The sequence below is a fragment of the Nelumbo nucifera genome, chromosome 8, assembly GCF_055504915.1.
Source record: "Nelumbo nucifera cultivar China Antique chromosome 8, China Antique-T2T, whole genome shotgun sequence".
In the NCBI taxonomy this organism is placed as follows: Eukaryota; Viridiplantae; Streptophyta; class Magnoliopsida; order Proteales; family Nelumbonaceae; genus Nelumbo; species Nelumbo nucifera.
Window position 1 is genome coordinate 12,870,440 of NC_142656.1, and position 21,221 is coordinate 12,891,660.

General features: G+C 38.5%; 2 protein-coding genes across 2 annotated transcripts; both read right to left on the reverse strand.

Moving 5' to 3' along the window:
- Window positions 1-2,790: 2,790 nt before the first annotated feature.
- Window positions 2,791-5,982, reverse strand: CRR21 (Tetratricopeptide repeat (TPR)-like superfamily protein). The gene has a single exon (XM_010251624.2). The coding sequence runs from the start codon at window positions 5,963-5,965 to the stop codon at window positions 3,398-3,400; it is 2,568 nt and encodes an 855-aa protein (XP_010249926.1). The 5' UTR covers window positions 5,966-5,982; the 3' UTR covers window positions 2,791-3,397.
- A 1,236-nt stretch (window positions 5,983-7,218) lies between these two features.
- Window positions 7,219-14,641, reverse strand: LOC104592319 (ABC transporter G family member 39-like). Its single transcript, XM_010251626.3, has 24 exons — window positions 14,067-14,641; window positions 13,804-13,924; window positions 13,603-13,691; window positions 13,416-13,500; window positions 13,152-13,311; window positions 12,984-13,060; window positions 12,666-12,719; window positions 12,460-12,550; window positions 12,055-12,356; window positions 11,654-11,935; window positions 11,185-11,501; window positions 10,945-11,105; window positions 10,740-10,843; window positions 10,499-10,655; window positions 10,272-10,403; window positions 10,020-10,171; window positions 9,573-9,905; window positions 9,198-9,488; window positions 9,024-9,107; window positions 8,801-8,934; window positions 8,485-8,712; window positions 8,216-8,387; window positions 7,804-8,058; window positions 7,219-7,711 (listed from the first exon to the last, which is right to left on the reverse strand). The coding sequence occupies exons 1-24, from the start codon at window positions 14,387-14,389 to the stop codon at window positions 7,454-7,456; spliced, it is 4,362 nt and encodes a 1,453-aa protein (XP_010249928.1). The 5' UTR covers window positions 14,390-14,641; the 3' UTR covers window positions 7,219-7,453.
- Window positions 14,642-21,221: the final 6,580 nt, after the last annotated feature.

The window sequence follows — 21,221 nt, forward strand, 5'->3', positions numbered from 1 at the left end:
TTTTTTTGTAATTCCAGAGAACTTCACATCTCTATCAATTAAAGTTCTCTCTCTCTCTTTTCAACTTAATAATCATTTATTTCTATGATTCTGTCTCCTCTTTGGGGTTGATGGTGGGTTTAGACAGATACCTACTGAATTATATCAAGTACAAGCTTCTAAATGAGAAGATCCCGACACCGACACGAAAATGATGCGCCTTGAGCAAATATTCAATGAATTACTTCTTTTCCGCCTTATACTTCTTGCACCAAAACAATCAGAAAAGAAATAGAAATAAGGTGATCAAAAGGTTTTTGGGAGCAAATTATATGATATAATTAATGTTTATTGTGTAAGCATAGTGATGATCATCCATTAGACGCACACAAGTGTAGGACACATACAGCAAAGTTGCATACTACCTTTAATCCAAAAACTTAACCCATTAGGTTGTAGGCCGTTCCTTGTATATAAATCCTTTGAATTCTTATTTCTTTTCAACGCGGGACTTTACGTTCACGTGCATCCCAACAAGGATGTGGATTACAAATGCTACCAGAAGTACCATATGCATTTTAATCAGATAAGTGGAGAAATATTCATAAATGAAGACTTCAATTATCAAAAAGAAGACTAATGAGAATGGACAACCATTGATAACAACCAAACTAAAGAGACACTAACAGTAGTTTATAAAGTCATAGACATAGAAAAATAGAAAAGAAAAATATAAAATATTGCAAGTCTAAGAAAATTGTGGAGAAGAAGGATGTATGAGAGTTCAAACAGGACCAAGAATAATTTATTGAAGATTAAAGAGAAAATAAGAGATTTCTATGGATCTCTAAGTTTGCATAAAGCCCTTTGTTTGGCTATGCTGGCACAGTATGTATTCCTTCTTACTCCCCATCATCTTTACTTTGTTTTTTTTGGTAGGATTCTAGATGGCCAAGAAGTTTCTTGTAATGGTAGATGGAAAAGATAGTGAAAGAGAAGACAGTGATGATGACCCAGAACAAAGCATTACAACCAAAGAGATGTGGACTGCAGTCCAAGTAATCATAGACAAAAAGAAGGAAGATACAATTGTAAATCATGATATTCTTACACTTCTGAGAAAATTATAGGGAGAAACAATGCATGAGAAAGCCAAGCATGATCAAGTACCAATATATAGTTCAAACAAATCCATGGTTTTCAAGTATTAAGATGAAATAAAACTCGTGTATGCTAGGATGCCTATACATAAATTTATTCTTTTTGGTAGGCCAAGTTTATATATACTTGTTTAATAGGATAGCTTGAAGTGTTTCTTTTGGAAGGTTTACTGAATACACATATGTCTACAAAAGAAGGGCCACCAAAAGAGACGCTTGCACATCAACTTGGCAATCAGGCTACAGAACATGACTGGTTCCGAGTCCCCCATAACTAATCACATGTCACATTTTAAGATTATCACATCAAACTCCATCTTTCAGTGGAACACTGGAACCCACCTATCAGATTACTAGGTGTTTTTGCTGAATTTGTTCGGAAAATGGATAATAAAGTTCTGTTATAGATCCTATATCAAGCATATATCAGGCTCTGATCATTCTGATCTTGGAGACCATCCAGTAGCAGGCTGAACAAAGGCCAATTTCGATTTATGATTTATGAAGGTCCAAAACATATTTTCATCCAAAAAGAAAAAAAAAATCAGGCTTAGTACCCCCCCAAACCTAGGCTTTCCCGTTACATGTTCTATATGGAATTTATTTTATCACCCCAATACCAGGGCCATCCAGTGGCTGAGTTTTTCCTTGTTACTCAAAAGAAAAAGAAAAAGAAAAAAAAAACTCTGGCTAATAAAGTACTTTTCGACCTTGATTGCTAGTTACCTGATGTAATAAAAGAAAATAAGGATTTTTAATTTCTCATTAGGAGGAGCATGTTATGGGATGATCACTTCTATTAAACCTGATAACATCATTTCTACTACAAAAAACTGATCAATAACCAGTTGCTTTGAATGGACAAGGTGTTCTAATGAATGGTTGCCACTTGTCACAGATAAAAGCTTAACAAGGATACTCAACTTCCCAGTAAACAACTAAGAGGCATCTTTTTCTCAACAAGGTGTTCTAATGAATGATTAATCTGTGTTCGGAAGAGTCAATCACAGTAACCATCTTTTTCTCGTAGTCAAAGCAACCAAGAATTTCATAAGAGGCATGCAGAACATCATAAAGGAAATTGTGCTAGGTAAGTTTATTGCCCAATATGTATTAAACTTACCTGGCACAGCAGTTGGAGCTTGATTCCAGGTGGGAGAGTAAATGGCAGCATTGTGGCAAATGATACACTTTGCACCAATAAACAGTATAAGATATAAATTCACTTTGGAAAGGGGTACAGTGGAAAGTTTTGTGTTGGATTGTGGGTAGGGTTCAAGTGCGAAAAGGTTATTGAAAGGGCGGACAGGGATTCCTCTATACATTGTCAAGGAGAGAGTTTTCTCCAAGATGAAAAAATGATGAGGAGAATCTGCCATGAGGTTTCTGTAGTCTTGATGTTAGTGAGAACTATATGGACATTAGGAAGCAAAAAACTTGCTTGATAAATTCAGAAAATTAATTGTTACAAATACCGACAAAAAAAGGCCATTACCCTTGGTTCCGGCCATGCAGGGTCTTGGGAAGGGTTGACTGGATATGGACCTAACCTTTGGCATTTTTTTGCACAAAGTAACCACTCTAGACTCAACCCATGTTTTACCATTACAGCAACAGGAAAAGAATCTACTCAAAAAGCAATGAAGCTAGGTTAGTATATGTATTTCCTTCTATGCCAATTACATAAATAATAAAAATGGATGCCTCCCATATCTGAGACCCAAATCTGGGTTCAGTGGTCATGTAAAGCAACAATGACAATCACTGAAAATGTTATCTCACCAAGTACTCAACTGTAGTTTAGTGCAATCCATTTCTCAAGAAAAGTTTGAGCAGAGATTTTCCAACCCAAATGGAGTTATGTCATAATTCAAAATGTATCTGTTCTTGGTGGCTATGTTTCATAGTGGCACTAATCTCCAAGATGTGATAATTGACCCATCTTGACTAACGAAATCCCAATGCCAAAACTTGCTTCTGTTCTTCTTTGGAGTTTGGTTAGATATCTAACACTGTTCCCTACTGATCACTATGCACTCGTGTAGTTTCAATGTCTTTTAGATGTGAAAGGGCAGCAATGTGCATCATATCCACATCAACAAAACTTTGTGGATACTTCATGAGCTTCTTGTTGGCCCTACATCGGTTTTTCTCCATGCAGACAAGACCATCAACTGAATTAGACTCATTCTATGGCAGTAAGTTACATCTCGGTTAATATCTCAACAGGGAGCTCTCAATATATCCAATAAAAGTAATCAGGTTATGCTTTTAGAAGCAGGATATTTGATATTACCATCCGCGGTTACATATCCCATAAATCTCATTTCCCTCTCCAATCCAGACAACATGTGGTAAATTACCTCAGTTTGCGGGTGTGATCCATCACCTGCAACAAACACATGGAGTTCTTCTCCAATTTGAATCCAGCTGCACCCAGGATCCTTTCTTAGTCCTTTCTGCTTCATCAAATCCCTCAATTGTGATACCTCATCCCACTTTCCTGTTGAAGCATATATGTTTGAAACTGCTATATAATTCCCCGAATTATCTGGTTCTAATTTGAAAAGGTGTTCAGACAAATATTTTCCCAGATCAGTCTCATTGTGTTCTCTACAAGCAGCAAGAAGTGATCCTAATATGTGCGCATCAGGTTCAATTGGCATTGTGAGGATGAACCTAAGAGCTCCTTCCAGACTTCCACACCGAGAAAGGAGAGTAACCAAACAACCATAATGCTCCTTACTTGGCATCACATGGTATTTTGAGAACATTTCAGTAAATACCTCAAAACCTTTATCCACTAAGCCAGCATGGCTACATGCTGATAGGAGACCAGTGAAAGTGATACCATCTGGTTGTATCTTTTCTTTCTTCATCTCTTCAAAGAATGCAAAAGCTCCTGCTGGTTGACCATGTAGTGCATGTCCAAGTATCATTGCATTATAGCAAGGCAGCTCCTTGTTCAAAATTGAATCAAACACCTTCTTAGCTAGATCTATACTTCCACATTTAGCATACATGTCTACTAGGGAAGTTACAATTGAAGGAGATGTTGAAATCTCATGCCTCATGACATAACCGTGAATGGTTCTTCCATAGAGTAAAGATGCTATAGTTGTGCAAGCTGAGAGCACACAGACAATGCTGACAACATTGGGTTGGATGCCAGCTGCTTGCATTTTCTGGAAAAGTAGGATAGCCTCGTACCCATATCCATTTTGGGCTAAACCATTGATAAGAGTGGTCCAAGTGATCAAGTTGGGTTGGACACCAGCAGACTGCATCTGCAAGAACAAGTCTCTGGCCTCATTAACCTGGCTATTTTTCAGAAATCCCAAAATCACAGAATTCCATGATATCAAATTTGGGGGGACACCCTCTAGTTGCATCTGATAAAACAATTTCAAGGCCTCGCCACTTAGACCTAACTCTGCATAAGCAGCAATTAGGGTATTCCAGAGCACAAGATCACTCTGCATTGAGGTGTTGAAAACCCGTCTGGCATATTCAATCTTCCCACACTTTGCATACATATTTATGATGCTACTAGAAACAACCACATCAGAAACAAAATTGTTTTTAATACAATAACAGTGCCCCACTTTACCAAGCTTTATATTGCTAGAATCAGCAAAAGCAGACAAAATAGATGCTAAAGTAACTGAGTCAAATCGAAGATTTTCTGATCTCATTTGGTGGCAGATATCAAGGGCGGTTTCTACCTGCCCATCTTGCACATAGCTCGAAATAAGCAAATTCCAAGTTACCACATCTCTCTCATTCATCCTACTGAAAATAAGCTCGGCATCTTCAATCTTACCAACTTTTGCATAGAAGTTTATGAAAGAAGTACCCAAAATGTTATCTAACTCTAATCCGCTCAAAACTGCAATAGCATGGACTTGTCTACCCTCTTCAATAGCATCTAAATTTGCTGCTGCCGAAAGGAAGCTAGCAATGGTGACTCTAGTTGGTTCAATGCCTTCCACTCGCATATTATAAAAGACCTCCATTGTTTCCTCATTCAGCCCATTTTGTACATAACCTACGATCATTGAATTCCAAGCAACGACGTTCCTCTCAGGCATTAAATTGAAGACCTTCCTTGCGTCTTCCAAGACCCCGCATTTTCCATACATATCTACTAGACTGCTCGCAACAAAGACGCAGCAATCAAAACCCATCTTTATAACATAACCGTGAACCCCTTTTCCAAACTTAACCAACTGCAGAGCAGAACAAGCTTTCAGAGCATTTGGCACAACATAATTATCTGGAAAATATCCATTTTCATGCATTTCACAGACGCCCAGCAAAGCTTCTTCATTACAGCCTATCCTACAATACAACCCAATCATGGCAGCCCAAGAAAAAACGTTTTGTTTGCGAAGCCTTTGAAACAATTCAGTAGCAACTTCTGGAAGATCACATTTTGCATAGAAAATCACCAACTTGGTTTCAATGTACTCATTGCTGGAGAAGAAATCACCATTCTTAAGGATTCGAGCGTGAATTTGCTGACCTGTGAACAGAGCTCGCTCATACACGCAGCCTTGAAGGAGTTCTCCATAAATTTCCGGTCCAATTTGGAAACCTTCAAGTTCCATTTCAGTAAGAATTGCCAAAGCTTCAGGAAGTTGACCTTCTTTGCAGAGAGAAGATATGTGGTGGAAGTAAGATTTGTAGGAAATTGGAAATCTTTGCTCATTATTCTGGAAATTGGGGAGATGGGTTGTTGTGACATTTATCGATTTCCTGGTTTGGGTATATCTAGAGCGAGAGAAATGTGGATTTGGTGTGGTTGGAAGAGGAAGAGAAGCCATGCAGGAAGAACTAGAGAGGAGGATATGGGCGTGTCATTATTGTCACACAAACCAGGAAGGGCATTTTCGTCATATTGATAGCAAGATTCTATTCCTATGGTGTTTGACAATATTATTATCCACACGCGCGGAATCATGTCTTGGGCCTGCCAATTGCTAAGGAAGATTTTGGGCCGAGCCGTTCTGGATTTTAAGTAAGAGAATCTTTTGAGCTGCCTACCAGTACTGGCTTGATATTTGTCTTGAGCCCTCTTTTAAGTGGGTCAAGCCAGGCATATGGGCTTTTAATCCACAAGCCATTAAAGTTAAGCTGCGGGTTTGGGCTAATCTCAGTTGAATACTCGAACTTTAAAACGTGTTAATTATCTGAACTCTCGATATTTGTCTCTGACATATGGGTTTCATGCATACAGAACAGTGACATGTCCACTCATGATTGATTACATAACTGTGCCAACAGTATATCCCAAGTGGCCTTACATGGGTGGTGTTACATTTAGGCTTGTATTGCCTTCTCTACCTTTAACCAAACACAGAGTTAGCTGTTAGGGAGTGTTACTTGGACTAAGTTTACATCTGCTGGGACCATGACCATGGTCGCAGCACTCCCTTTGTGACCCTAATGAAGCATGGGCACATGAGGAGTTGATGTGATGTTTTTGGATTCATTTCTGTGTTGGCACTGTCTATCTTGGCATGCTGGAGGTTTGGGTATTCGGAGATTAAAGTATGTCAATGATGCACTGTTATGCAAGAGGTTGGATGGAGGATCTTAACAGGGGAGGGATCAATTTGGGCCCAGTTGTAAAAAAATAAATACTTGTGACACAAGAGATTCAAGACACCATTTTGCGGACTGGATTATCTTGGGCACATGTATAGGAAGATAGCTGGATGTGGGTTAGGGAAAGAAATGAGAGATTTTTTGTGAAGTCAATTTAATTCCCTGAGGTCTTGGTTTATGGGTTTACTTGATTCCATTAATTTAAAAAAATTTAGTGAGAGCTTCAATTGTTGCAGATGCAGGTATTCATATTTGTGCTCTACTTCTTATGGATGGAACGGAATGCTTGTATTTTTCAAGGACATACTTGCATTAGTTCTGCTTTTATGAATTAATTCTCATTTTAGTAGCGAAAAAAAAAAGTCCCAACTGTGGGACAGGTGTTGTACATTGATTGTGTGTTCACCAAGATAGCAGTAACTATAATGATAATGGTTTCGATATTAACATGATTATTTGACTAACAGACTACAGATAACTTGACGCCATTTATAATATAATCTAGTTTGACACAGCAAAAGATTCAAAATCCTCCACACGGAAACCCAGGAAGGGAAAGGCACATACATCCAGTCATGACATGGTCACCGACTGTTAGTGACGGACATATGAGCATGAGCCCTACTACATGCATACTCTAGATCTTTGCGCTACATATGCTGCCATTGATGCACACTGGTGGGTGATTTAGAGAACTGAGAGCTTCATCTTCTTTGGAAGTTAAGTGCCTTAATTGAGAAGGCAAATACAAATGCAAAGAGTACTGTAAAGCCAATGATCCCTGCAGAAATCCACCCCAGAGAATCATTTTTAAACCCAAAGTAACTCTCCAAGAAGTTCTTCACCGTAACACCAGTGTCCATTTCAGTCTCGATCTCTCCAAACTGTGAAGCAACTAGTCCATACAAGGTCCATGCAACTGGACAAGACCAGTAGTACCATCTCCACCATACAGGAATTCTCTGTGATAAAAACATTAAAAGAAAGCAATAACCTCTTCAGTATCTCAAGTAAAGAAAATCTCATGAAGTATTGGATATGGATTGGAACTTACAGTTCGTGGAATGATGAACCCGGCAAAGAGATTCCATATTGAGTAGAAAGCAGAGGAAACAATAGCGGCAAAGGCGTGGTTGGGTGTCAAACCCACTGCCATCATCCCATAATATGTGAAGTATAGGAATGTGAAGTACATATAGAACAGGTACCAGAAAAACTTCTTAGCTGTCCAATCAAAATCGATCATAGCATAAACTAACACACCGTAGATTAGAGCCTGAATGAGGATATGTGGAATCTCAATTACAACCTGAAAATGCAACACAGTTATGGTGTCATAAGGTGGAAGTTGTGTCATGAGACCAATATAAAACACAATCTTCTAATGTATTAATTCTTTCAGAGTGAGTCGATTTACTATATTGACTCCTGAAACTTCAGTTCATGCTACCACAGGATGTGCTTACTTGTGCAAATGCATATGGTAAAGCAGAATACATCCCAGCAGCCCTTTCTCTGTAGAACACTGTACGTTCTACAGCCACAACTGGCTGCACAGATGAAGCATTTTGAATACCAATGAAGAGAACTGCAGCATACATGGAACCCATTGCATTGAACAGATCTTGTCGCCTAGTTCTGCAAAATATGCCATCATATTAATGCATTCAAGTTTAGCAAAACACCTGTTTGGCCGTGTCAAATGGAATATTTGCAGATATAGGAATGGTCTTACGTTTTAGACCCGAGTCTCCAGAACATTGTACCAAACATCAAAGCAATGAAACTGGTAAAAAGAAGTCGGACTGCAGTATATGCTGGATTCCTCCAGTAGGACATGTGCTGCTTCCAGAGGCATGCTTTGCATTGTGTGAAGAAGGGTTGGGAATACTTAGTCGGGAAAAGAAGATCTTTTGAACCAGGAGGAGGCTTGCTAAGCTCTTCAATCAAAGCCTTGTTTCTCCTACAAAAGATTTTCACAGATTGGTAAGAAAGAGACAAAGTTTTGTTCTTTTAAGCATTGGCAAGAGAGCATGTATCATTCAACCCACTGGAAGAGATCTGAATTCTTGTAAAGTTCAGCAAATTTGATTCCCAGAATCTCTTCTTGTGCCGCAGTAGTCACCTCCAACATCCATGTTGCAGGGTTATAACCATCTTTTATCTTAGGAACTCCATCGATACCCTGAACATAAATAAAATTCAAACCAATGAGGAAAATTGTACCATTACTCCACGAAGGAAAGAATGATCCTAAAGATCAGAATGCCTCACCTCAAAATATTTGATCAGATGACATGAGTGGCACCCTAGTGGCCCAACATATATTTCTTCTCCTCCTCGCTTCATAAGGAAGAGCTGTAACCACATATTAAAGAATTCAATACCTTGTATTTGGAAGAAAAAGATATCCAGTATTTGAGTTCCTTAATCTTAACAATCACTCACCTCATCAAAAGATTCAAATATGTCAATGCTAGGCTGGTGGATGGTGCAGACCACAGTTCTTCCTGTGTCCACAGTGTTCCTTACCGTTCTCATCACAATTGCAGCTGCTCTGGCATCAAGTCCAGAGGTGGGCTCATCCATGAATATTATCGAGGGATTAGCAACAAGCTCAACTGCTATTGTCAGCCTCTTGCGTTGCTCAGTTGAGAGACCATTGACACCAGGCAATCCAACTAGTGATCCCCTAAGTGACGTTAGCTCTACAAGCTCCATGACCTCATCGACAAACATCTGCAAACATTTATCTTTTTACCAGTGAGTTTGAAACCTGAATTGCCTAAAACAGCCTGTAAAAGAAAGTTCTGCAGAACTAACCTCCCTAGTAGCAGAGTCAACTTCAGGAGGTAAACGAAGCCAGGCAGAATAGAGAAGAGACTCGTACACTGTAACATATGGAGAGTGGATGTCATTCTGTTCACAATATCCTGAAATACGAGCAAATGTTTCCTGCTTCTTTGGATAACCGGAAATAGTGATACTTCCCTCTATATATCCGCCTGTTTTCCTTCCTGCCAATACATCCATTAGAGTAGTCTTACCCGCACCACTGGTACCCATTAGAGCAGTGAGGACTCCTGGCCTGAAGGATCCACTTACACCATTGAGAAGCACTAACCGATCTTCAAGAACACCTTGGTCTTTCATTTCCTGTAGATTCAGTTTAATAAGTTATTAATTTTCTTTTCCGGAACTACAAAGAGTACAAAGAATGAATTTTTTGGACACAGAAATTCATATTCCATTTTAGTAACAAGAGGTTACCTGTGGCATGTCTACAGAGTATCTAATATTATCAAAGGTGAGAGAAAATGGAACAAAAGGAAGAACCATTCCTTTCTTGTTCTGACTACCATCAAAACTGGCTTCTATTCCAGAAGATCTTGACTTGGTACTGTTTTTTCTGATTTGTAGACCTGGAAATAAGCATCTAATTTGATACACAATGGGAAAACTGGTAGATATTGGGACAAGGCTTAGATAATGATGATGGAAAAACTGGTAGATGAGATTTACCTCTTTCTGTTGATCGGGAAGAAGATCTCTTTCCCCTAGGTGATGGTTCAGCATCACCAATTTCTCCAGTTCTGTTAGCGTGCTTTTCTTTCAAGGCCTCTTCGGTTAGAACTACTTGAGATTTCCCAATTGCTGTTGACAACTTATCAAGCTTAAGCATAGGAATTTTGAAGTAAAAATGTTTTGAAAATTGAACGTGTGTGACAATAGAAACAGAGGCCACTCACGGTTGAGGTATGCCAGAGCTAGAGTGAAAATTCCATTGAACAAAAGTACATATCCAATCAATGCTCCTGCACCGATCCAAAACCAGGATGAACTGGTAAAATTTCCACGAGACTTCAAGACTTGAATGCCCAAGGGTTCACTTGAATTGGGAAGAACCTATGCCACAAGTCAAAATCAACAAGGTGGTATACCTTCTCGAATATAAGAGATTTTGTTCTTATTTGACAATGAGATGCTTACATGGCTCCAACTGTGCCCAAGAAATTCATTAACAGCAACTGCATTCTGAGCATATGTCAAAGGTGAGCTCCAGTAGCCCCAAATCCACCATTTCTTTATATCCTCTGCAAGATAGACAAGAAGGTTCAAGTATTTCTGTGCAATTTATCCCAGTTTAAAGATGTCTACCTCTCTACTTGTCAATGGCAAAGATGACCAATTATACCTCGTGAAAGGACAAATCCACCAAGAGCTAGCACTATAAGCAACACAAAGGATCCAAATGTACTTGAAACAACCATGTCTCTCCCCAGTGAGGCGACTACCCGGAATAGTCCAGAAGCCATCTGGTTAATCAATAATAGTAGAAGATAATGCCTAAACATCCTGTAGCAAGAAGGTTCCCCACTGGTCAGTTAGAAAGAAAGCACAAACAAAGGAATGGTAAGTTGGCAGCTTCAGTCACCTTTGAATGTTTGGATCAAAGCCAATGACATAATAAGTCATAGCAACCCAGATGGCAACTTCCACAAATGATATGGGAATCTTGAGTATCCATGTAGGCAGTGCATATGCCCAAGAAGGATAGAAACGAAGGTCTCTTTGCTTGTAGAAGACAGGAAGCTTTGCCACAGTCATTGAGATTTCAGCGAAACCATTGAACATAAGAGTAACAAGTGCGAAGAACAAAGCACCCATGTAAACGTTCCCATCATCTATGGTGCCGTGTTTCATCTTGGTTCGCAGGAGGACAGTCATCGCAATAAGCCCAACAACAATAAGCTGTGAATCAGGATGAACATGGAATAAGTTATGTCAGGATTCGGTGCCCAAAAATGTGTTAAGTTGAATACAAGTTTGACTGGAGGGGCAACAAATTATTCAATAACTGAATCAAGTAAATAAAATCATCCCACTTGAATTATACTACTCACTTGCATCATTTTGAAAATGTAAACAAATGAGTTCCTTTTCATTAGCAGCCATTCTCTTGAGAAGCAAGCCTTCAGCAATTCTTTCTTGCTAATACCATATTTCGAAGTTGTTAAAGCAGCAGGGTGGCTCTTCCTCCTGTCAAAGGAAACACTGAGCTCATCTCCCAATTTCCGTCCCACATGGAAAGACTGGAATGCATCTGCAAACTCCTTGACAGAGACATAGAAGTATGGCACATCCTTGTTGGTCCAGTATTGTTGCTGATCTTTTCTCGATGTTACCTAAATATGGACAAAAAAGATCACACTACTTTATCTATTTTAAACAAAGTGAACTGTACCAAGTTTCAACACTACTTGAGAAAATCAATAAGCTAGATGGATCGGTTAATGAAACTTACTTCCTGCAAGAAATCTGCAACTCCTTTCCTCTCAGGGCATTTGAAACCCATTGATTCAAAGAACTCGAGCACATTTTCGCGAGGACCCTGGTACACGATCTGCCCTTCTGAGAGGAGAATAATGTCATCAAAGAGATCATAAGTTTCTGGTGCTGGCTGAAGGAGAGCAATTAGTGTAGTCCCGCCAAGGATGTGAGTTGACTGCTTGAGGGAATTCACAATCTGAAAAGTTGTTGAGCTATCCAGGCCCGTTGATATCTCATCCATAAACAATGCTTTAGCGGGTCCTACGAGCATCTCACCTATATATATCAACCATAGCCATGAAGATTTAGTCCACAGTTAGATCTACTCAAGTCAAAGCATATGAATAATAACAGGCCAAGAAGTTTTAATTTGTTCTACCAGTGGTGACACGCTTCCTTTGTCCACCTGAGATACCCCTTATCATTTCATTCCCCACCATGGTATCAGCACAAATTTCCAGTCCCAAAATCTACAAATTTTCAGGGAATACGAGAGAGAAATCATTAAATTAATCAATGTCTCCAGAATGAGAAAACCAAATAACATTGATATTGCACAAATAGATTATTGTCATCACAAAATACCTTTAGAATGTAGTCTGTAATAACATTTTCCTTCTGTCCTTCTAGAGATGATGCCTGTCCAAACAAGGGAAGATGAAATTAAGGGAAACAGAACAAGCTCAAACTCCAAGAACTGAAAATAATATTCACAAACTTCAAAGTGATCCATATCAGAATTTAATTAGATTCTACAGAAGGATCAAGACAAAATCAAATGAGAAATGAGACAAGTTTTGTTCCTATTGTACACTTGGTGGGATAAGTTTACTTAAAAAAATAAAAATAATTTATTAATCATCATCATCATCTGTATAGAAAGAGTAAAATCATGATTTTTACCTTCATGTATACATCAATATCTGGGTCTGGCTTAATATTTGCCGCCTTCTCTCTTCTTGAAAGTTCTGTCAACATATCTGCAGAATTTTCCCACAAAACAAAGAGTAGTGTTTCAAGCTCCTTAAATTTTTGCTAATTCTCTCAGCTGATAATAGTTTCTCAACTTACCATAGCGGGTACCAACACCTTGGCATCTAGCAGAGAAAGCCAAGGTTTCTCTCACAGTCATTTCCCCAATGTGGAGATCATACTGACTAATATAAGCAGCAGTCCTCTGTGGGACAAATTCATCCAAGCCATGATCATTAAATGTTATCTTTCCAGATACCTGGAGTTTTACATAAATCAAACTCAAACTGTCAAAACTACATTAAGTAATTCTTGAAGGTCGCAGGAATCTTAAGAAACACTTAGGAAGTTCCATTTCTCCACCTTCAGTTCCGAGTCAAGCTTTCCTGACAAAGCTAGAAGTAAAGTGGTCTTTCCGGAGCCCGGCGGGCCTAAAAGCAGAGTCATTCTGCAAAATTGACAGATGAATTAGACATATAGAGTTGTATACTACTGACGGGAGAACAAATGGATTTGAACCTGAACTTGGTTACAGGATTTGAATCATTACCTTCCAGGTTTGATTATTCCACTAAGATCATGAAGAATTGATATTGGTCTCTTTCTACTTGGGAAAATGCGGACAGAGTTCAAGAACGTCTTTGCAAACAGGAAAAAAAAAAGATCAGTAGAAGTATTTGTTGTGATTCAACTGAAGATGCATAAATGATCAATTGTTTCATTTTTAATTAGTTGTTCTTTTGCATGTTACCTCCAGCATGTTCATGGAGAAGTTCAGGATTGTAGGTAAAGCTCTGCTACCGATGTAGGCTTCTGCACCAATGTTTAGTTGCTCAAACCGGACTTCTATTGTTGGGTTTTCAATTCCAACTCTAGCAGAAGGAAGGGAAGAAGAAACCCATCAGTAGTCCATCAACAAAAGCATGAAGAACATAAAGAAATCAAACATCCATGATCCAAGAATTCAATATCTCTAGTAGAAATAAGTAAAGCAAAAACCAGTCAGAAGCGTACCGCTCCATTCGGTCCTTGAGCTTGAGTAAGAACTTCTCGTTGTCCTCCTCTGCCACTCTGATCAGTCTCTCTATCAGGTTCCTTCTGTCTTGAAGCCCGAGATTCTTAATATCAATTTCCTTGTGCTCTCCATCGAGTCCTGTCAGTATTCCTTTTCTTATGCGATCATAAGTTGGCAGTTTCTCAATGGCAGCCCACTTCAGTGCTTCTTCATCGTCTTCATCGTAGGACGACCTTGAGAAGACATCCTCAGTTGCATTCCTCCATGAACCATTTCGACTTCGACGTAGACTCGCAACTCTATAGATATCACTGTTGTCCATTTGTATTCACCAAAGCTGAAACAAGCAGCGAAAATCCAGAGCAGTCGTCCTCTTGCCTTCCTTACATAAAAAGTCCGAGAAACCCAGAAAAAAGCAAACCGGGTATCTCTGTTTCTTCTACTGAACAACGACGCACCAAGACCCAGAACTGAAATCTTTCATCTACAGAACGAAGAGAATTGTACTCTCAAACTGAAGCTAACATAACACAAATCACAAATGGGCATTTTTCTTGTTGATTTGATCTTCTCTGCTCTTTTTCCCAGAGGAACAGACAATTTAAAGCAGAGGAGACCTCATGACTAAGGTAACAATTTTCAAAAGATTGACCGCATGAGATTTGACAAAATTGCAAGAGAAAGGATGATGAAAACATTTTTTTTCTCGTTACTTGCATGTACAAGATAAATTGAAGACTTGGACCATTAATCACTTGCAACGGAATGGTGTGATCTGGCATCATTCTTTTTTTCTCCTTTTTCTGATTTTTAAGTAGGATTAAATTCTACCTAATTCTACTGAGCTTCTTATCACCAACCACTGTTAATACCCTGCATGCTATAATACCTTTAACCGTTTGGCGCTTTGAGAAACCGAACATCTTGAAGAACATAACATTTTTTGTTGAAAGATGTGAAAGGTTTTTTGGAATTTTATTCTGATGTTTGGTTTTCCAAATAATGAATTCATTTAAAAGCCGTTGACACCCAACAAAGGTAAAGCGGTAATTGGTAAACTACTAATAAGCACAACATATAGTAACTACGTTCAATGAGCTCTTCGATAAATATTCTGACAAGTGTTAAAAGTTGTTTATAATCTTTTTCAAGGGAAAATTAGGGGTATTTTAAGAAACAGGTGTCAAAATTTTTTCTAAATGCTCATTGAATGAGTGCTTACAATGTTCTGATTAGGACTACACATGCCTTCTTTCTCTCTCTCTCAATAACAATTGTAAAATAAAATTAGGGGGGTTGGGATTTTGCTAAAACAAGATGCAGTTTTTTATGGGGGGTTTTGTTCATTGATGTGTGGCTAGTTTAATTTTGAAGTATTTGATTGAGTGATGTAATTGATTTTTGAAAAAATTCTCAATTATTTTGTACTTTGGGTCTAGTGTCATTTTGGTCCTCAAGTTTTAAAATGTGGCAATTCAGTAATCGGACTTTCAAAACGTGTCAATCCAGTACCTACCGTTAACTAGTTATTAACCAGCCGTTAAGTGGTATTTGGAAAAGATGCAAATGCCCTTTGAGTGTCACCTAATTTTTTTTTATAAACCATCCAAACGTTGACAAAAAATTAACAATTCCAAATCCTTACCTCTTCTATGCAAGAAAGTTGGGGTTATGTCTCACTTAGGGATGGCAATTTCTCCGTAAAACTGGGGCCTTGCCCTATCCCGAATGGGGTGGGTTTTCCTTGACCCTAAACAGGGACAGGGCGGGGACGGATTTTGTATATAATTCCCTAACCCCGAAGGTAAATTAATAAAATATCTCTAAATTATTCCTAAATTCTGAAAATCCTAGAATCTTATAATTCCATTTTTGAAGTATCCCCAAAGTATTATAATTCAATTCCTAAAATACCCCCCAATTCCTATATTCTATGTGTAAATTATCCACAAAATAGATAATTTTTAAGTAGTTGCCTTGGAGCAAGAAAAATTTGGGGATTCCCTGTCTTTGATAGGGAGAGGATGCCCTGCCCTGAACTTACCCCACCACTGGGGACGGGGCAAAGTATCTTGACTACGGGGTAGGGATGGGGAGGGGGTGCCTCGCCTCAAATCTACCCTGTTACCATTCCTAGTCTTAGTGGGTATTCTAGTGACCCTAACTTTCTTGAATAGAAGAGGCACGGATTTGGGATTGTTAATTTTTTGTCAACATTTAGATGATTTATAAAGAAAATTAGATAACACTCGAAGGGCATTTGTGTTTTTTCAAATGCTACTTAGCGGCTGGTTAACTACTAGTTAATGGTAGATACTAGATTGACACGTTTTAAAAGTTTGGGTATTAAATTGTCGCATTTTAAAGTTCGGGGACCAAAATGACACTAGACCCAAATTACAAGGTACTAATTGAGAAAATTTCCTTGAATTTTAGTAGTCGTTTTTGTTTGGCCCTTGGATTTTTTTTTTTCTTTTTTAAAAGAAACCTTCCATTCATAACAAGACAGTTACATGGCAAGAGTTGTAGTGTAATTTTATCTGACCCTTACATGAGACATAAGCAAAAAGATGGGCCATACGATTGTCTTGTCTGTAAATATGCACAAAATATATAGATACAAAAGAAGAGATTAGTCTTTTAAGATGATTTCTATGCAACTCCTCAGTCCATTGGGATGCTCTATCATCTGTTGCAAAATCTACCAAAGCTGTGTTATCAGAAAATACGAAAAGATCAGTAATGTCATTTGCTCTAGCTTCCTTTAATCCTTTTAAGAGGGCTCGAATTTCAGCATCGTAGCTGTTGAGGGCCCAACAAGGAGTGCCTTTTGCAATGGTAAGTTGCTTATGGAATGTTGGATAACGAACCCTCGTCCTGCATGACCTATATCTAGATCAAAAGAACCGTCAATGAAAAGTGTTGACATATTATTTTGGGGAAGATAGAGTGGACGAGGCTGAGGCTGTGGCCGAGTTGTAGTCCATAATGATACAAGTACTCAACAACGCTTCAATGGGGTTTTTCTAAACCTGAACATGATATGATGGTAAGCATGCAATTTGTAGTTGTTTGACATATAAACTTGTTTTCTGTGATCGATCGGATGGCAGATAAAACTTTATTGTCTCGACAGAAGAGGAACTTCCTCATTCATGTAACTATAAACAATGAAATACACATCCCAAAGATTAGATGTATTGCCAAGTCTATTTAATGTTTTACAGTAATTTCTGATGTTGCATTTTTGTCGGGACTTGGAAAAAAAATTACAAAAGGAATAAGATAAAACTCAGGAAAAGAGGTAAATTAATGGGATATTAGCATATAAGGGCAACTTTTGGACTCTAATATCAATAAAAGTAATATATTTAAAAAAAATCTAAAATTATGTTAATTTTTTAAAAATAATATCAATTAAGGGTACACTGTTCATCTTCTTCTTTTTGCAATCTGTTTAACAACGCCGCTGCCAGCCGCTGGCCGCCATTGCTTGCTGCCACCATCGCTCCGACAACGCCTCTGGCTATCTCCGCCCACCTCCACCTCCGCCTTTGGCAATGTTGTCAGAGGTGGGTGGAGGCAGAGGCGGCGGTGGCGGCATTGGTGGTCATTCCTCTGCCCAATGCCACCACTTCCGCCACCTGCTGCTACCTCTGTCTCCGCCCACCTTCGACAATGTTGTCGGAGGCGGAGGTGGTGGCATTGGGCAGAGGAATGACCACCAGTGCCGTCGCCGCTACCTCCACCCAGGCGGAGGCGGGCGGAGATAGCCGGAGGCATTGCCGGGGCAGTGGCGGCCGGTGACGACACTGTTGAACAGATTGCAAGAAAAAGAAGATGAACATTGATTTTACCCTTAATTAATATTATTTTTAAAAAATTAACCTAATTTTAATTTTTTTTAAATATATTAATTTTATTGATATTAGGGCCCAAAAATTGCCCTTATATGCTATTATCCCTAAATTGATCGCACAGGTCCCAACTAGTTTTAATTATTAATTTAAAGAGGGTTCCCCACAAGATGTGATCAAGTGAAACTTTCCTTCGCCAGAATGGAATCTGCCAAGTACCATTAATCCACCACCTCGTGTTCTCCTACGTCTCATCTGACACAATCTTAGTGCTGAAAATTCTTCCCCATTCTGAGCTTCACCTTGGGCCTTGTTCTTTTATAATATTTTGAGTCGGGCCCCAATAGACCTGTGCCCAATAACTAGCCATCTTTTTGAAGTAAAGGGCTAGAAGTAGAACCCACAATTGAATGGTCCTACTACTACTACTCTCCTTAAAAAAGGTAACTTATGAACTTAAGATTAGGATCTGAGCTTAGACCATTAGGTAAGAAGGATATTTGGGCACATGACCAAGGCTGGACCAATAGCCCAAGAGGCTATATGAACCCTAAATTTGTTTTCTAACCAACAGGCTAGGGACTATATGAGAAACTTCCACAAGGTGTCACAGTGGGATGTAGTTGTGAGATCGGTGTGAAGAGCACTTTGTGAGAAACAAATACTAATTGACTCTTGGGATTGATTACATTTTCCACTTAAATCTGTATATAAAAATATATAATTTGAATGCAGAGATACGATTTGCCACCTAAACATCAAATCCTTGACTTTATCATATTAAAAGTATTAAAAAATAGTTATATTGACTTGAAGACTTGAAGAGATGGAAAAAGAAGAGGATGGAGTATATATACAAGTTATTACAAAACCCATTTCCCAAGTGATACGTGGACATTAACAATACAGTACAAGTGGTTGAACTTCCATTCTCCAAAAATGAGTGGCTACTTTCCATAGATTTAAGTTGGAAATAATGTCTTCTAGATGGATGGGAAGCCTCCTTGCAGCTCTAGAACTTTCCTTTCATCGAGCCCATTTAATATAAAAGCAGATTTCATGACATTGTATATTTCTTCCCACCACTTTATTCCATGACAAATCCTTGACTGAATAAGTCAGATATGTGGCTAATGGCGCAAAGGAAAGGCCACGCTGAACAAGCTTTTGTTTAATCAGAGAAAAGACAAAGTATGTGGAAAACAAAGAATAACTAAAAAGGCTTAACCCATTCGTTAATCGAGGTCATACTCATACCCAAGTGCAGGGCCCCAACTTGGGCGGGTTGGGGGTCGAGGGTCAATCCGGGTTGGGTTCTGGCATAATCGAACTTGAGGTTAAGACTGAGTTTACTAACTCAGGCCCAATTTGAGCTTAACCCAATATAATTAGGATTAGGTTTGGGTTCAGGTTGGTTGAGTTGATTGGATTTGAAAGAATTTATGGTTATATTTTTCGTACAGTTATCTTTTATTGCACTTCATAGCTAATTTAGAAGTAGAATGGATTAAAAATCTGTATATACATATTTTATACATATAATATTTCTATAATTAAATGCATATATGTATGTATTTGTTCAGGGAGGCTTAAGCTACCTAAGACCTCAATCCAAGCTTAATCTAAGTTTTGATCGGGCCTTAGGCCCAACATGAAAATAAAAAATTAGGGGCCAACCCATGTAAAAGCTTGGGTTGAGTCAAATTGTGCTCGGGATTGAACCCACCCATGGTGCAGTCTCGCAACCCTATCCAAGTGTTGCCAGAAATAGATCAGACTGATTGGTTGAAGCGATGATCTGGTAAGCTTTTTGGGTTAGGATTATTCTTAAAAGCTGAACGATTTAATTAGTGGTTTAACCGATAAAATCACGGTCCAACGAGCTTCATGGTTTTTTGTCCAGTCCAAGTCATAGCAATTGTCGCATTGGCCAACAAAACCTAGTGCAACCCAAGATCATCATCGTTGCCATCATGTAAACCATATAACAACCATAGGGGTGCAAGTCAGATTGGCCCGAATTAACAGTTTATATTGTTTTGGATTCGGGTTTTAGGTTGGGTCCATTGAAAATTTGACAAAATCCTAATTTTAATGTGTAAAAGTTGCACTTGTACACAATTATATATTAGTAATCATATACATGCATTTGCACGTGACAGCATCTCTAAGATAAAACTATTTATAATTCATCTATATTTTTTGAACAGTTATAAGTGGACAATTTCTAAACAATTATAAGTGGACAATATCTAAAATGAGAATAAATGACATATATATATATATATATATATATATATATTTTTTTTTTATGCCTATTATATATTTAATATTATATCCATTATTTAAATTCTAAATGCTTAAATCATTTCTCACTACTTTAAACCCGTGTCCTATTAATCAATTGCTTGCAAAGATAAAGATAAGAGTTTGGGCTTAAAGGATGAGGCATTGTCATTTGGTTAATTTTGCCCGTCTTTAACCAAAAAAGTCATAGAAAGAGGTCCATCATATTCGTCACTCAATACAGTCATCAGAATTTAATTCTTCCACGGGATAAACGATAAACCCAGTTTTTGGGACGTTATCAAGCAAGATTAATAATTTAGTGTTTCAAAACTCAAAAGAAAATTACAAGATCAGATCCCGGCTGCCAGGTCCCAACAACAAACAAGACAAAAAGAAAAAAGGAAGAAATTTTCCTTCCACGACGTTCACTTTTGACCCGGGGGTTGTGCCACGGTCTAGGTACCTGATTGGATGTTAAATCATGAAATATAAGAGCTCAATTATTAGGACGTGCCAACTGGCGCACATATTCTACCTGGTTGTTGCGGCGGAAAATTTTGGGATAAAATACCGCTGCTAAAAAGGTCGAGGGTTATTTCCATTTCTTTGATTTTTGTGAGGATTCGTCCCAAGTGGGCGGGGATGGGATGATTTTCCCGCGGAAAACGGGGACGGGGATAAAGGGGTTGTTTGGTATCGATCGCATATATAAAATAAATGCTTTGTATGATTTTTTTTTTTTTTTGCACCTCAGCGCCATTTGGCGCCTCTACATGCTATTAGGCGTAATATAAGTCAAACAGTAAAAAAATGGTCTTAAAAATGAAAAAAAATATATCAAATTTGGTGTATTTTTGATAAATGATTCACACGATTTTAAAAAATAGGCCCACGGTTCAGTTAACCAAACCATGAGCACCCCTGAGTACTAGGTACTAGGGATGCAAGTCGGATTGGGTTTGGTCAAGTCGAAACTTGAGATCAACCCTAATCCAACTCAAGATTTTG

Coding starts and splice junctions, on each gene's coding strand:
- CRR21 (XM_010251624.2), bottom strand. CDS start 5,965: ATGGCTTCTCTTCCTCTTCCAACCACACCAAATCCACATTTCTCTCGC.
- LOC104592319 (XM_010251626.3), bottom strand. CDS start 14,389: ATGGACAACAGTGATATCTATAGAGTTGCGAGTCTACGTCGAAGTCGA. Junction 10,404..10,498: donor AGCTCTGGCATACCTCAACC/GTGAGTGGCCTC, acceptor AGTTGTCAACAG/CAATTGGGAAATCTCAAGTA. Junction 8,388..8,484: donor TGGAGACTCGGGTCTAAAAC/GTAAGACCATTC, acceptor CATATTTTGCAG/AACTAGGCGACAAGATCTGT.